The sequence below is a fragment of the Barbatula barbatula genome, assembly GCF_947034865.1.
Source record: "Barbatula barbatula genome assembly, chromosome: 5".
In the NCBI taxonomy this organism is placed as follows: Eukaryota; Metazoa; Chordata; class Actinopteri; order Cypriniformes; family Nemacheilidae; genus Barbatula; species Barbatula barbatula.
In genome coordinates, this window is record NC_136769.1 from 544,077 (window position 1) to 559,861 (window position 15,785).

Sequence of the window (15,785 nt, forward strand, 5' to 3'; positions counted from 1 at the left end):
CATGCCAGTCCTATCTACCTTTATACCCCTGGACCGTACCATTTCCTCAAACATGGGTAGATCATACGATCGCATCACCACAATCTACCCCCCCCACAAGTCATCGTAGTCCCGACGATGAAAAACATAACTTCAAGGTCTAAAAGAAGCCATAGTAGGGTTAAGCCCTGAGGTAGACCTGGCAGAAATCTGATGAGCATCCGCCCCTGCTGTTCGTGGTAAATGGTGCAAATTTGTATGCTGCCCGGCCCTAGCACGTCTAGGTCTAACGATCCTTTCGGGGATACTAAACGGCCCGGTACTAACAGATCCCAAGTCTACTGGTAAACTTACTCTCCTCTCACTCCCCCCAACTGCACCCCCCGGAACCGCGGAACTCACCCTTACCTCTGGCGGTGCTCAATTCTCCTCAATGCTCTCTGGAATTGCTGATGGGGCCTGGGTCACCACCAAGGCTAAATCCCCATCCTCCAATTCCTCAAAGTGTTCCTCTCTTACTGAAGGTACTGGCAACTCCGGCCAATCCTTAAAGGACTCGGTCGGCATGGGATCCCTTTGAACTCTGGGTTTTAGGGACACCCGATGAACGTTACGGACTTTAGTGAGATCTTGCACTGGTGCCACCGAATACACAGATTCCCCATCCCGTGGCACCCGAATTACCTCATAGACGACTGGGCTCCAAAGATCCTGGATCTTATGCCGCCCAGAGAACCCACGTTCTCGCAGATAGACCCTTTGGCCCTCTTCTAGCGGTTGCTCTTTTACCCGTTGATCATGCTTCGCCTTGCGATGCTGAGCTGCGGCCTGCAACCGCTCACGGGCACCTTCGAAGGCCACTTTAAGGCAAGCCTGATGCTCTTCCATCCAGTGATGGACTCCACCAGCCACTGGTTCTCGCACCCGACCAAGCAAGAAATCCACCGGCAGTCTAGGCTCTTTTCCAAACATCAAAAAATAGGGACTCTCACCGGTGGCTTGATGGGGAGTGGTATTATAGCAAAATACCACCTGGGACAAACAAGAGGCCCAATCCCTCTTCCTTCCAGTGGGCAAAGTCCGCAACAAATTGTGCAGGGTACAGTTAAACCGTTCGCACTGGCCATTACCAGCTGGATGGTATGCGGTAGTACGAGACTTACCCACCTGGTAAAGGGTGCACAACTGCTGGATAAGATGCGATTCGAAGTTACGTCCCTGGTCCGAATGGATACGGCCTGGGACCCCAAACTTAAAGAACCATTCGTCAACCAGGACGCGAGCCACAGTCGCCGCCTGTTGGTCCCGAGTAGGGATTGCCACTGTGAATTTACTAAAAATGTCTGTCATTATTAACACGTTTTCATGCCCCGAACGAGAAGGTTCTAGGATCGTAAAATCAATGGCCACTATCTCATTTGGACGGGAAGCTAACAGATGAGCCATGTAGCTTCTGGGGACTGGGGCAGCCTCTTTGGCTTGCTGGCACCGCTCACATTGCTGTATCCAACGGGCTACATCGGCCGACATCCCAGGCCAGTAGCACCGCTGTCGTACCAGTTCCAAAGTGCGCTCGGTGCCTTGGTGCCCATGACACTGATGCAGTTGGGTCAACACTTCAGTCTGTAACACAACAGGCAGCACCAGCTGCAACACCTTTGCACCACCATCAGGACTGCAAACCCGTCGATATAATAGGCCCCCCAGTTCCTCCAACCGCTCCCATTGCCGGAGTAACACCAACACTAGCTTGGGTAACTGTCGTCGTTCTTGGGGCCCTGGGCCTTGCCCTTGGCGCCAAAATTTAAAAGCTGCACTGATAATAGGATCCTCCTCCTGTAATCGAGCCAACTCTGGTCTAGATCGATTTGGCATCACCTGCATGGCCCTCACAGTGGTGGAGTCTGCCCGATCCACCACTCCAGCACGCCTAAGCAGTTCAGGAACTAATGTTCCCAACGAGCCTTCCCTTTCCAGGTACCGTTCCTTAGGAGTCATGCGTGATAGCGCATCCGCATTCTGGTTAGATCTCCCGGATCGGTACTGTACTTCGAAATGAAAGGCCGCTAGTTCAGCGCCCATCGCTGTTCGGTGGCACCTAACTTAGCAGTCGCCAAGTGACTAAGGGGGTTATTGTCTGTACGCACGATACAACGATGGCCCAATAAGTACTCACGAAACTTTTCAGCCATGGCCCATTTTAGAGCCAAAAACTCAAGCCGCATAGAACTATAGGTAGCAGTGTTACGCTCTGCAGGACGCAGGCTACGGCTGGCATAGGCCACCGGTCTCACCTTGCCCCCAATCTCTTGAGACTGTACAGCACCTAACCCTACATAGCTGGCATCAACTTCCAAGATAAACGGTAACTTAAAATCAGCATATGCCAGGACTGGTGTGGTGGCAAGCTTAGCTTTCAGGGTCCGGAATGATTGTTCACACCGTTCGGACCATAACGCATCCAACTCCTGTATCTTAGTTCTCCCCTTCCCTTCTCCTACCTCCGCTACCAGCCGATGCAACGGTGCTGCTATCTGAGCAAACCCTTCCACAAATCGCCGATAGTAACTGCCAAAGCCCAAAAAGGTACGTAGCTCCGACACAGTCTTGGGGCGCGGCCACTGCGCTACAACCTCAACCTTTGCCGGGTCTGTGGACACTCCTTGGGGGGATATTACGTGTCCCAAGTACTGCACCTTTTCTCTAAAGAATGCACACTTGGCCAAGTTTACCTTAAGATCAGCAGCCCGCAAACGTTCCAGCACCATCCTCAACCTCTGTAAATGATGTTGCACAGAGGAGGAATAGACAATAATATCATCTAGATACAGCAGGAGAGACTGATGTTGCTGGTCGCCAAACAGCCGTTGCATCAACCGCTGGAAGGTGCCTGGTGCGTTACACAAACCGAAAGGCATACGGTTCCATTCATACAAACCAAAAGGTGTACAAAAAGCTGTTTTGTAGCGATCAGCCTCTGCAACAGGGACTTGGTTATATCCGCTGGCCAGATCTAACGTAGTGAACCAGCGAGCCCCTGTCAATGAATCCAATGTCTCATCTATTCGAGGCAGTGGAAACGAATCTTTCCGAGTTTTAGCATTGAGTTGACGGTAGTCTACACACATGCGTAGGCCACCGTCCTTCTTCTTAACCAATACTAATGGGGAGGCGTACGGACAACAACTTTCCCGAATCACTTGGGTGTCTAAAAGCTGGCCAATATGAGTCTTAACTAACTCATATTCAGATGGGGGAATCCGTCTATAGCGTTGTCGAACAGGCGTCTCGTCTAGTAAAGGAATTTCATGGGACAGGAGGTCAGTACAACCCAAGTCTCCCTCCCCAGCAGAGAACACCGCCTGGAATTCCTGAAGGAGAGCCCTAACCTTCCCCTGTTCCTCATCCGACAGCCCTGACAGTTCTATGTTCTCGACCTTTTCCGCCGCAGGGGCTACCATCTGATCACAGGTCACTGTGATAGCAGGAACCGCAGATACCTCAGTCAGTCCGGCAGGTGAATCTACCAGATACACTTCCCGCAACTTCCCAAGGATGGTTTTCGGGTATAAAACAGCGTCGAGAACACCCACATTGACAACAGGCACCCAAACCATACCACCATCGACATATACTAACGACGGAGAGGCCAATAAGCCAGCAGGCATACCAGTGTCAAGGGGCTCGAATAACACAATCTTATCTCTGAACATGGATGAACATGTTGCTGTTACAAACTTCATAGTGCCTCCTGGAACACGACACACCCGATGCCCGCAGACTCTTACATTGCCCCCGTATGCCAGAACGCCAGCTACCTTTTGACAGGCTTGGAAGGCCCGAGATAGTCCCATGTCTTGGGTCACTAATGGTAGCTCAAATAGAGTCGGTCCGTACTGCCCGAAAAGCTCACGATAACAGTGACCAAGAACATTCATTCCCAAAATCCCGGGAACACCAGAATTACCCCCAGGTGGATCACGCACAACCAATATGCCACACCCTGATACCACACGATCACACAATTCAACGTCCAATTCCATATACCCTATATAAGGGATTTCCAGTCCATTGGCTGCTCTAAGCTGTAACCAATGACAGTTTTGTAGTCGACGCTGGCCCCATGGTTCGAATCCAGACCGAAAACAACTCTCTGTAATGGTCGATACCATGGAACCAGTGTCTATCAAACAGGGTATGGGCACACCGCCAATCTTTGCAACTAAATGCGGGCATGAGGAGACTAAACGAGGCACAGAACCGCTGGCACGAAAATCACAAGAGCCATTCTTACCTCCAACCGAACTGAGACTCTGCCACTGACAGTCTCGAGCAAAATGGCCAGGCTGTTGACACCGTCTGCAAATCACGTAACTAGAACGCAGGGGCTGACCACGAGACTGGGGACTATGGTTACGGGCTAAAGTCTGAGAAAGCTGATCAATTTGCTGTTGCTGTCGAATCAGCATTTCCCTCAACTCCCTAAATTCCTGTGAATGATGTCCCTGCTCAGGATTTACCTCAGAATCATCTTTAACGCCACATTGATGTCCCTGTATCAAAGGAACAGACTGACTGCGCCCCCGTACACCGCCTGGCACTCCCTCTCTCTCCCAGCGAATTGCTTCCCCTCGGACATCTAACAGTGTTGCAGCAGGCTGACGCCTTACCAATTGTTTTAATTCTCTGCGTAAGGCATTATCCAACACGCATTCAATAAACTGATCCCCAACTACCACCTGCGCATCCAAAATGGCATGCGGAGACTGTTGTTTAAGCTTATCAAATAAACTCAAGAGCGCCAGGGAGAACTCTTGTAACGTTTCTCCCTCCAACTGTCACCGTGAGTAAAAGGCTTCTTGCAGCGTAATATAGGACTCGAGACAGCCATACACTTCACGCAATGCAGAAATAATCTTTTCAGGATTATCTTTATCAGGGCTCGGCCGATATTTAATCTCATCCCGAGCCTCTCCCTCAAGATGATCAAACAAAAAGAAAGCCTGTTCGACAGCCGTCATCGTCCGCATGCGCATGCACGCCTGAGCTTCTTCGACCCACTCTTCAATGCCTACACCAGACCTACCATTAAATTTGGGACAACGCCGTTCACGAGGAACAAACACAAAACGCTCAACGGTGTTAACATTGGATCCCACAGATATAGGCGTTAATGGCCGTGACGCACTACTAGAGCCTGCGCCAGGATCAAGCAACTCAACCGGTGCCTGCTCCTGTCGCAGTCGATCGTTATCAGCCTTCAACTGAGCCACAAGGTCTCTCATTTCCTGTAATTCAGCCTCCATCTCTACACAATATAAGGGGTAATTACCAGACGCGTCTCCAAAATATGTATAAAAAATATATATATATATCTAAAAAAAAATCCCTACGTCTGTACCCGTACAACAGCCAATGACCCTGCCGACTACGCCAAATGTGGCGATGGCATAAAGGGGAAAGGGGATAAATCAAAACACGAGCCGACTACGCCACCCCGGATAGGTCCGGGGACCCGAAATTAAGAGAATACCAAAAGCTCACAGGTTCATTATTGGCTGAGACAGGTAACAGACGAAAAGGGAAGATGGCAAACAATTTATTTCACACGCAATCTAAAATGCAAGATCACGTTTAATTTAAAGCATTAAAAGACACAAGCCGTCATAACAATGCCAAGCACGCACACACCACATAAATCATCCAACCCAGAATTGGGGAAGGTCGTCCGATTGATCCAACAACCGTTGTGCTCACTCACGTCACCACACACCAAATGTTTCTCTGTTGTTAACACTGCAAACCAATCAACCACAGCACAGCACCACACACAGAGGATCTCGGCCACGACCAATTCCCCAACTCTGGAACGAAAAGAAAATTAATAAAACTCAACACAAACCAAAACAAAATAAAACAAATCACTTTAAACAGAACGAATTGAAACAAAGTCAATTTAAACGAAACTAATTAAACAAAATCACCAAGCAAAACGAATTGAAACAAATCAATTTAAACAAAACTAATTAAACAAAGTCAATTTAAACGAAACAAATTCAACAAAATCCCTAAGCAAAACGAATTGAAACAAAATCAATTTAAACAAAAACGAATTGAAACAAAATCAATTTAAACAAAACAAATTAACCCCAAATAACATTGATACGAATTACTCGTGTATCATCTTCTAGTCCAGTAATCACGCCTCTCCTAGTCCTCCAAGAGAGAGAGTTCGATGTCGTGCCTTTAGACACGCAAGACTCGGCACCGAAGCACGTCGACAGACACAAAATGGCTATTATGCCCTAGATATATGCCAGCTAAATGGGAATAGTCCTTTGCACCAATCAGGGACAAAGACACTGTCCCAGGCACGCCAACAAGCGAAAGAGCGAAAGGGAAATCACGTGAATAAACACATCTCTACGAACGGTCCAATTCGGTCCGGAACAATCAACTTCATGGATCCGCTACACCGTAAGATGGCAAAGAACGGTAAGTTGGGTGAATCAGTGCGAACAGTAGTGACACTTGTCTTTTTCGGAAAACACTCCAGTTCAGGCAGTCATTATACATGCAGGTACGATAGCGCTACTCCATAAGGGAGAATCGCAGCCCCAAATAGCGCCGGCATCAGCCTGCGAACTGGCGTCGGCTCAGCCTGCTGCAACACCTCCAACACCCCAAGTCACTGCAGAAATAACATAACAACAAATGAATTTAGAGGGAAAATACATTCCCACAACCTCATACGTGAAAATTGAGTAACACACCTGCAGCTAATGACCCGTAATGCACCACACACTTGACGCGGATTTATGGCTCACGAAAATACACAGCCATTCGCAAATGCCCGCAGTACTCCTCAACCACACTGAAATTTAAATGCATCTCTATTTACCCTGTTCGACAATTACAATTTAACTGCCACTGGTAGATCTTACCTCTTGGACGCGTAGCCCAACCCACCGGAAATAACGGTACTTCCCGAAGCCCTATAGGACACACCTGTGTGGCATGCCAGTCCTATCTACCTTTATACCCCTGGACCGTACCATTTCCTCAAACATGGGTAGATCATACGATCGCATCACCACACTGGCAAATTTCAGGGTGGGGGTGTCGTGAACGTGGATGAGGAACGTGGTGGAAGAACCCAAGTGCAGGCAGACACGGATGATGAAGGGGTTAACAAGACTTTAATAAATACAAAACACAAAACAAAAGCCCACAATGGGGTAAAAGAACATACAAGAACTGAAGGAGGACTTAACTATAAAACACTAAGACCGAAACAAACACTCACAAGACTAGAATAAACTTAACCGCAGCTTTCAGGACAAGACTACTAGGGCAACAGACAAGGCTTCTATTACAGGGTAACAAGTACAACGAACGAGCACAAGACAATAGACAAGAGGGCATTAAATAGGGGAACAAACACAGGATAATTACTAAGGGGCAGGTGAAGGTAATGAAACACTAATGGGAAGGCTAACTTAGTTAGCACACAGCATGGAGAAAAATAAGGAGTTCTGATAGTCTGTGGGTGATGAGATTGCTGACAAGTGTGGGGATTGCAGACGAGGGACAGGTGAGGGAGCGTGGTGCATCATGGGAAGTGTAGTCCTTGGGGCAAATAAGTAAGCCCTGTGAACCGGAAGTTGCGATCGCTGTCAGACTGACAGTTGAAGGGGAGGTGTTAACAGAGGCTCCACCCAAGCCGTCACTATCACGGCCGAGTACTCGAGCCCATCCCTACCAGTTATGCTCTCACCTAAAATACATATCGGAATGGATTATGGGTGATCCTTCGTCTGTTTGGTTAGATATAGAATTTTCTTTTTCCCCATTTATCTTCCTTTTGTTAGGAATTTTCAAAATATAAGAGAGAGAGACTGTATATGAGAATCCAACTATAGTTAATACTTTGAAAGCTGGGAGATCAGTTCACAGGCTTGAATTTACTTCGTCTTTTGCCCCTGATGTCTTTCCAGGAATTCTCAATGGTATAATATGGGTCTGTGTGTATATAAATTTGCAAGGGCCCCCTGGTGGTCGAGTGCCCTGGGCACGTGCGTTAATCCGTCCCTAGTCTCAGCCTCAGACCTCACGGCCCGTTGGCTAAACCTCTGATGCATGAGGCACAATTTCCTGGAAACACTTCAGCACGTTCCAAGTCCTCATCTGATTGGTTGAGCTTCACAGGCTTTTCAAGGGGATTTGGGTGCCTCGTTCTTTAACGGTCCGCCTAGAAACAACAAAGCTTTCTGATCTCAGAAGTAAGCTGTCGTGTTTACTACGATTCTATTAGAATTCATCACCATCAACTAAACGCATAATTTTTAAAAGTATTTGAGGTTCATGGCATAAACTTACAATCGTTGTTTCTGTAAACATTTGACACATTGGTGAATGTACTTCGGTCTGTTACTGCGGGGACATTTCCACAGGATGATGAAGATGAAGATGATGATGAACAGCTGAACATGTGTCCGGTCAGAGAGGAGGTCAGGATTGAACCTCAGAGGTTTAGGAGGCTGCAGATGTGCTGGCGCATCACTTTGGAGGAGGAAGAGGAGGATCGGTAAAAGAGGAGCATCACAGATCTTCATCTTTCAGACACAAGAGGGCGCTGTACACCTTCACTGAAACAGAGGAAGAGATCAACGTGTGAACATGACAACATCATTCACTACATCTTGCATTTTATGGAGAATAATGAAAGAACGCTTCATTTCACAGAATGGGGTTGAGTTCAGTTTGAATTTTCTTTCAGGAAGTTCTACTTTCAGTTTTGTCAAGTTAACATTTGTTGTGAAGAGCCCAGAATCATGAATTCAATGTATGTCAAATAATGAATGAGTCATGAATCGCTTCAGGTCTTTGTTTCTATGTTTACACGTCTAAAGAGAATCACACTTTTATAAGCACTGCAGGACTGAACGGGATAGAAGTCAATGCAGAATTTATTTTGATAAACTCTTTATTTCCTCACATCCCAGAATAATAGAGCTGCTTGAGATTACAGTGAAACCTTCATTTATTCTTCCATCATTCAGCGGTGTGGATTGTGTTTGAATGGCATGATCATAAAAACACTTCAGCAGTTATTAATCTCTTCAATAATGACTCTCTACACTGACGTTTATCCATAGAAACTCACACATGGAATTGTGTTTCCTGTGAAAACAGTTCAATTAATATATAATATCCGGTTTATTTGGTATATATTTGGCAGTGTTTGGTATATATTGCAGCTCTTTATTTTGATGTAAAAATGTTTCTTCTGGTTGTGTTTGGTTTATTGTTTTATTTCAGTGCTCAGAATCCAGTTGTGTCTCTGAATGACGGTAGTAAAACACTCAAGAAAATGAAACAAAAGCATCTGATGTTAAAAGGTTTATTTATGTTGGGAACTGAAACATTCTCTTCATAACACTGAATGTTTTCTTTCCACACAACACATTTACAGTAAAGCGAAATATCATTGAACTTATTGCATAAAGAGGTCGATCACAGACCTAAATGCATTTCTTGTGATTATACAGGTGATTTATTATTTATTCAAGTCAAGATAAAGCAGCCTTTAACATTTAAACTTAAAGTTAATGCAGAAATCTTTTTCCATCTTGATATTAAAGATCACTTTCTTTGTTGTCAACTTTTATTTTGGTGTAACTGACACCTTTGTATTTGCCTTTGGTTTCAAAGGTGAGCTGTGCACCATTCTCACACAAGACCCTCACTTTGGCGGTGTACGGGAGATCGAAACTACATCTGCCAATCATGATGTGAACATCCACCTTCTTCTTCGCTGGAACATCGATCTTAAACGTTTGTTTTTCTGTACTTTCAACCTTATATTCTTTACTGTAAGTGTTTTCTGTCCCCTTCTGAAGACTGTATCCTGCGGACACTTCTATGATATCTGGAATCCCAGCCTTCACCCCCACGGAGAATGTGTTTGTGATGCTTTCTTTTGTAGCCCATGAGGAGGAATTGGTTATTTTCTTTTCGCTTTCAATAGTGTGCTCTTGACTGACGGAGGTTTCGTTCTTGTAAGTGCTCGATTGGATCACTTCCGGTATGACTTGTGCTGTGACCCAGTCAAGAGTGGGATAGCTGACATTAGTGAGAATTACCGACTCAACTTTCTTGAGAAATAAGAATCCCATGCTGTCGATGTCCCACCCGCATCTTCCCACGATGCCCAGACAGAATCCAGAGCCGACGTTTATGGGATATTCTGTTTTCAGTCCCCAGCTTGTCATTTTCACAAAGAAACTTCTAGAATAGTTGGTGCTGAATTTGATGGCTCCGAGACGCGTCCCCGCTCCGTTTCCCCACAGTGACATTGAGGTGATGAGCTCGCCGGGCTGAAACACGTACTCTTCATATGATCCTTCAGGAATTCCAAAGGTCTCCTCTCTTCCGTCTGTGAGCCAGGCCCGGACCGCCTTCACCTGTGAGCCTCCGACCCAAACCCACATCCTCTTTAGACTGGCACCATAATTCTGACCAGTGAAGGAAAACTCGTGACCTCCTTTGCCACCAATTACGTACAAAGTTGTTGCCATCTTTTAAAGGATTTGATCTGAAAATTGCAACACAGATGAACAAAAGTGTTGTCCAAGCAATCAAAGATAAAAAATTATTTTTCTCCTTTAATCCAAATTAATAGAAGCTCTTGGCCACCTGTTAAGTGCACTTACTTGAACGCCTGTTTCAGCTGAAGTTGGTTTGAAGAGCAGCTCTTCTGGTGTTTTGTGTTGAACTGTCAACTGCTTTTATATTGAGCTCATGAGGCTGGACTTCATCTTCACACTGAGCAATAACACTCCCACCCACCACCGGAACTACAGCATCAGATACTGGATTCAGTCGTGTGTGAGAGAGACATGAAGGTCATTTATAAACTCATCAGAAAGAAAAATCACAGATGAGATCTCTTTAATATGTGAATTCTTTCAGCTTTGCTGTTCATCAAGTGATGATGTAATCTGTTAGCTGAAGAACCACCTGAAGACATCACTGGAGCATCGCTCTTCTGTTTACAGGACAAGGCAGTCTACATGGGGCTGCATTATATCCTCCAGCACGTAATATACCACAGCATGTACTTTTACAATAGTCAATACAACAGAATACTATGGTTATGGTATTTATTTTATACTGTACTGTACAGTACTTTTACTTCATACAGTTGATCAACTGTAGACCAGTAATAAACTGTAGGAAATTCTTAAGTGTATTATAATAATTATACTATACACTAGTGTCCTGTGTAGCCACAGACTGTAGGGGTCTGTAGGGGTCTGTAGGGAGAGATGGATTGTCATTTCAGGGCAGAAGTGCATTTTCAGATTTTAACTGAAGATTATGAGGGCACATGAATTTTAAAAACAAAATGACCCACATTGATAAGCTATTTACTTTATATGCTGTCTTTTTTATTTTACTGGGACTTTAAAGAAGAAGCTGGCTGCTGTTCACAGAAGTCCCTGAGCAACTGTTTAGACGTGACATTTTTCACAGCTGGACGCTCCAGGCCGCGCACAAAAGAAAGCCTAAATCACCCCTTTCAATGTGTCGCGCCAGTGAGCATGAGATAGTATGAAATATTATTAGGTATCACCAGATCCACTTTCAACTCTCTTTAGAAATTGAACTTCAGCCGAGTCCTGGTGATGGGGAGCAGGTTTTATTCCACTAACCCGAGGTTTGTTACAATCTCCGCCCCTTTTAGAAGCTCGAGCGGTGTTGAACTTGCCTTCGCCATTTGTTTATTCATTTGTTTTCCTTAATCGCGCACAAGTTCGTAACACAGACATTAAAATGGCATGTCCGTTCATTCAGAGAGAGTTAAATTTACGTCGGGAGAGAATATATGGTGAAGCCCCGTTTGGATGTTTTATCATATCCGGAGGATTCTTTATTTGAGCGATACCGTTTTTCTTTACAGTCCATTAAATATATCCACACTCTGCTTCATCCTTACATCACAAACCTCACTCGTCGTGGTCGCGCTCTTAACATCTGAGCAGATTCTCTGTTATGTTTCTTTGCTAATGGAAGCTTTCTATATAACACGGGGGATGCAGAACACGTTAGCAAGGCAACTGTATGCAGAGTAAGAGAAGTGTGCATTGCTCTCAAGCTCTTTTTATACATTTGTGTTAAGTTTACTGTGAGAACCATCAAAGAGGAGTTTCATAGGATTGCAGGTGAATGGTGAACGTCTTTCTGAATTAGGCTGATCAAATAAATGTGGTCTTGCTGCCACCTCTAATAACTCAAATACCCTTTAGGATTTCCCAATGTGATTGGGGCACATTTTTATGTCATTTTATCAAGAAGCTTCTTGAGGTCTCACCCTGAGATGCTTTTTAAGCAATATTAAAGGAGTTCCCATCTATCTCTTCATTATTCAGTCAAAGTCATCCATTTAAAAAAAAGAATGTATTAAATAAAATATTAGTTTTGTCCTTGAAAAACATGTATGTTTGCAAAATTATATTTTTGTCTATTAAACTAATTTCAGAGATTTAGGCATTCACCTTCAGATCAAAAGTTTTTTAGAGCAAGAGAAACCTTTTAACCAAAAGGTTGCCAAAACTTTTGACCACTAGTGTACTCTACTGCATTACCAGTGATCCAAAAGAAAAAAACTTAAGAGTGAAGCTGAATGGATACAAGTTGCAGGCAAGGATTATTCTGTTGATGACATCATGACACACAACTGCCTGTAAAATATCATTTATTTTGACAGAAGACCCCCATGGCTGACCAAAAGAGAAAGACAAAGTGTTTATTACCAACAGGGAACTGTTGTCAAATATTTTTGCCTGATTCCGTGACTTTTTGACTTTGCGAGCCCATTCTTTGGCCTTGGTCCGGAACGTTTTCATTCTAGCTGTCTGCCTGGACTTTAGTTCCAGCAGCTTCCCACACTGGGTAAGGGGGAGAGACGGAGAGGGTGAGGACACAGTATGACAGCAAAAAAGGTTCTAAACTGTGGTCTGTGTGTTAACTAGGCAGACTAAATATGCAGCCAAGCTTTAATATTAAAAAGCTTGTTGTGTACCATATTTTAATGGAAAGTATGAATCTCCATTATTTGGCAGCAAACATTATGCCTTAAGTTGTCATTATAGGCTTCATGCCGAACCCCACATGTAGAAAACAAGTCTCATTGCATCAGGTTTAAACCTTTTGTATGCGCTTTGTTACACATAGAGCTGTTATACTAAAAAAAACCTTTAAATGAGTTACCGAAGATCAATAGCCATTACATAACCAGATTGATATTTAAAAGCTTTTATTTTTCTTCGTCTCACAGATATTTGAATAGTAAAATAAAATGCCATAAATGGTCAGAAAGGTTATCTGATTGACTTAAATACAAATAATTTTTAAGATTTATTTACGAATAAATATCAAGGTTAGTTAGTACTTCTGTTAACACTGTTTCCGACAAGCGGATGTAACGAGACTTGTTTATCCATGTGATGTTTGACATGTACACGTACCCTATTGCATGGGCTAGCAGAGATGTTACCATTTTCTAGAATTTTGAATTCAAAATATGGATACAGTTTGATATCTAAGTGTTTTACTTCACTTTTAACAACTTAGGAATCAAAACAAGTAATCAATAAAAATCAGGATCGATAAACAGAATCGAAAACAGAATTGGTAAAAAAAACCCTACTGAGAACCACAGCAATAGAAAAATGTACTATTGTCTGCAATAGATAGATTTAATATCAAAAGTGTAGCCTTGTAACAGAATTGTATTTAAAGGAATGTAGCCTTTTGAAAAATACCTACTGACATGCAAGTTTGTGGTGTAACAAAACTCTTTTATCTTTTTTTAACAAATACTGAGATATTTAATGCCAATAAAGGTTATTAGAATTTTGACCCGATTCCTCTGGCTTTAATGCATGACAAAAGGGGATAGTAGTTAGACAGTACAATAGTCTATTGTACATTATTTACCTTGGTGCATCTTCTATTAGCACAGTTTATATTTTCCGAACAATGGGTACACTGTCAAAAGGTTGATCCACCCGGCATTTTTACTACAAACAAAACAAAATTAAATTATAATTATTAACATGCCACGCAACAAAATATTTAAAACTGAGGGAGGACCTGATGCAAGCAAATCCTAAGCCTATTCTATTGAATTATAAAGATATAAAGTAATACAATTAACTTTATTGTCAACAATGGATAAATTGTGTTGGACCTAGGGATGGGTGACATGGAACACATCAGACAAATTGCATATTCAGTAATACAATTATTCTTAATGATATTTAACTGCAAGGCAATAAGTGTGCAATATCAAAGTTTAACCAAAGTATTAACAAAAATAGGTTAAGGGTAATATTACACAGGAACTTAAATAGTAAATGGTAATGACAAGTAACTTTTTTTTGTTATATTAATGGTTACATTTTTAAAAAGTTTACATTATGACAGTACTACATTAATGTATTAATATTTGCATTCATTGAATAATAAACATGCAATTCTTTGGAAACATTGGCTTGCAAACCCTTTCCGTTTCTCTTTAATGGGACTTCCATATTCTTGAGGACAGCTGATTCTGTGAAATTACGGTTACCCAATAACTATTATGAAAGAACTAACACTATGGAAATGACTCCACAGAGTCTGGATTAACATTGTTTTATTTTCTGCTGGAGACAAATGATTTTGTCTAAATCGTGCTTAAGTAAAATATGATGACATAAGAACTTAAATAACCTGGAAATAGGAGCCAAGATCAACCCTGATGTATCGTGGATCTGCAAGCAGCTAGTAATGCCTAGTAGTTTAATTATTATTTTAGCAGATCTCAGATCGGCCTATATAGAGATTGCAGGCCGTATGATGCGAAATACTGATCTGGCATCAGCAATAAGGTTACCGGGACACCGTTGCATATATAGGTTGCATCAACATGCCTTACCCACGGGCACGCTGTATAGGCAGTAAACAGGCTGTCCCGTTGCCCACAATTTGGGAATAAATCCGGTTTAGGAGTGCGGACTGGTTAGCGCAACTAATTGACCCCCGGGGCCCCGTAGGCTAATGTTACCACTTCAGTTTAAACATAAACTAACACTAATTCAGTCTGTCGAATAGTAGTGCTGTCATCAGCCATTTCAAAACACCATAAAGCACAGTTTTATTTGTTAGTGTGTTTCAAACTGCAACAGTTAATACAGTAGAATTGATCTTAGGCTAATGTCAATGGTAGGCTAACGTTACCAGCTGTGCGAACTGAGCAGCGCGAAGTTACAGTAAGAAACTTCAACGCACGCGCTGCCGTTTGACACGTGATGCAGAAACACTAAAATAATTAACCGTAATTATAATTTAATTACCAATAACCTCATTTACAAACTGTGCTGCCCTTACTCACCTGTTTAAAGATGGCACGCATACGGTGAACTGAGCGAAAGGAATATCGCTGGTGACGTCACTGCAGTTGAGATAAGCGTGGTATTTGGACGCATCTGCTCCCCACTGAAGTTAATGGCAAGGATTGGCGTATCCCATGCACGCAAAATGTGACTTTGGCGTATTTATTATACGCCGTTTGAAAGTATAAAGTCGTGTTATTTATACGCAGGTTGATGAGAGCTAACTGCAACTTGAGTATTTTGTGAGGTCTTATGTTTTATGTGCTGTTTATAAACTGAATCATAGTCCCAGATGAGACTTGAACATGGTCTATAATAATTACTTACGTACTGATAACACCTGAATATACTATTTATTACATT

The 15,785-nt window shown here is 43.2% G+C and overlaps 1 protein-coding gene across 1 annotated transcript; it reads right to left on the reverse strand.

Annotated features, from left to right (window-relative positions):
• Positions 1–9,369: 9,369 nt before the first annotated feature.
• Positions 9,370–10,743, reverse strand: LOC306894844 (aerolysin-like protein). The gene is made up of 2 exons (XM_079457681.1): positions 10,695–10,743; positions 9,370–10,576 (listed from the first exon to the last, which is right to left on the reverse strand). The coding sequence occupies exon 2, from the start codon at positions 10,557–10,559 to the stop codon at positions 9,618–9,620; it is 942 nt and encodes a 313-aa protein (XP_079313807.1). The 5' UTR covers positions 10,560–10,576; positions 10,695–10,743; the 3' UTR covers positions 9,370–9,617.
• Between the last annotated feature and the right edge of the window lie 5,042 nt (positions 10,744–15,785).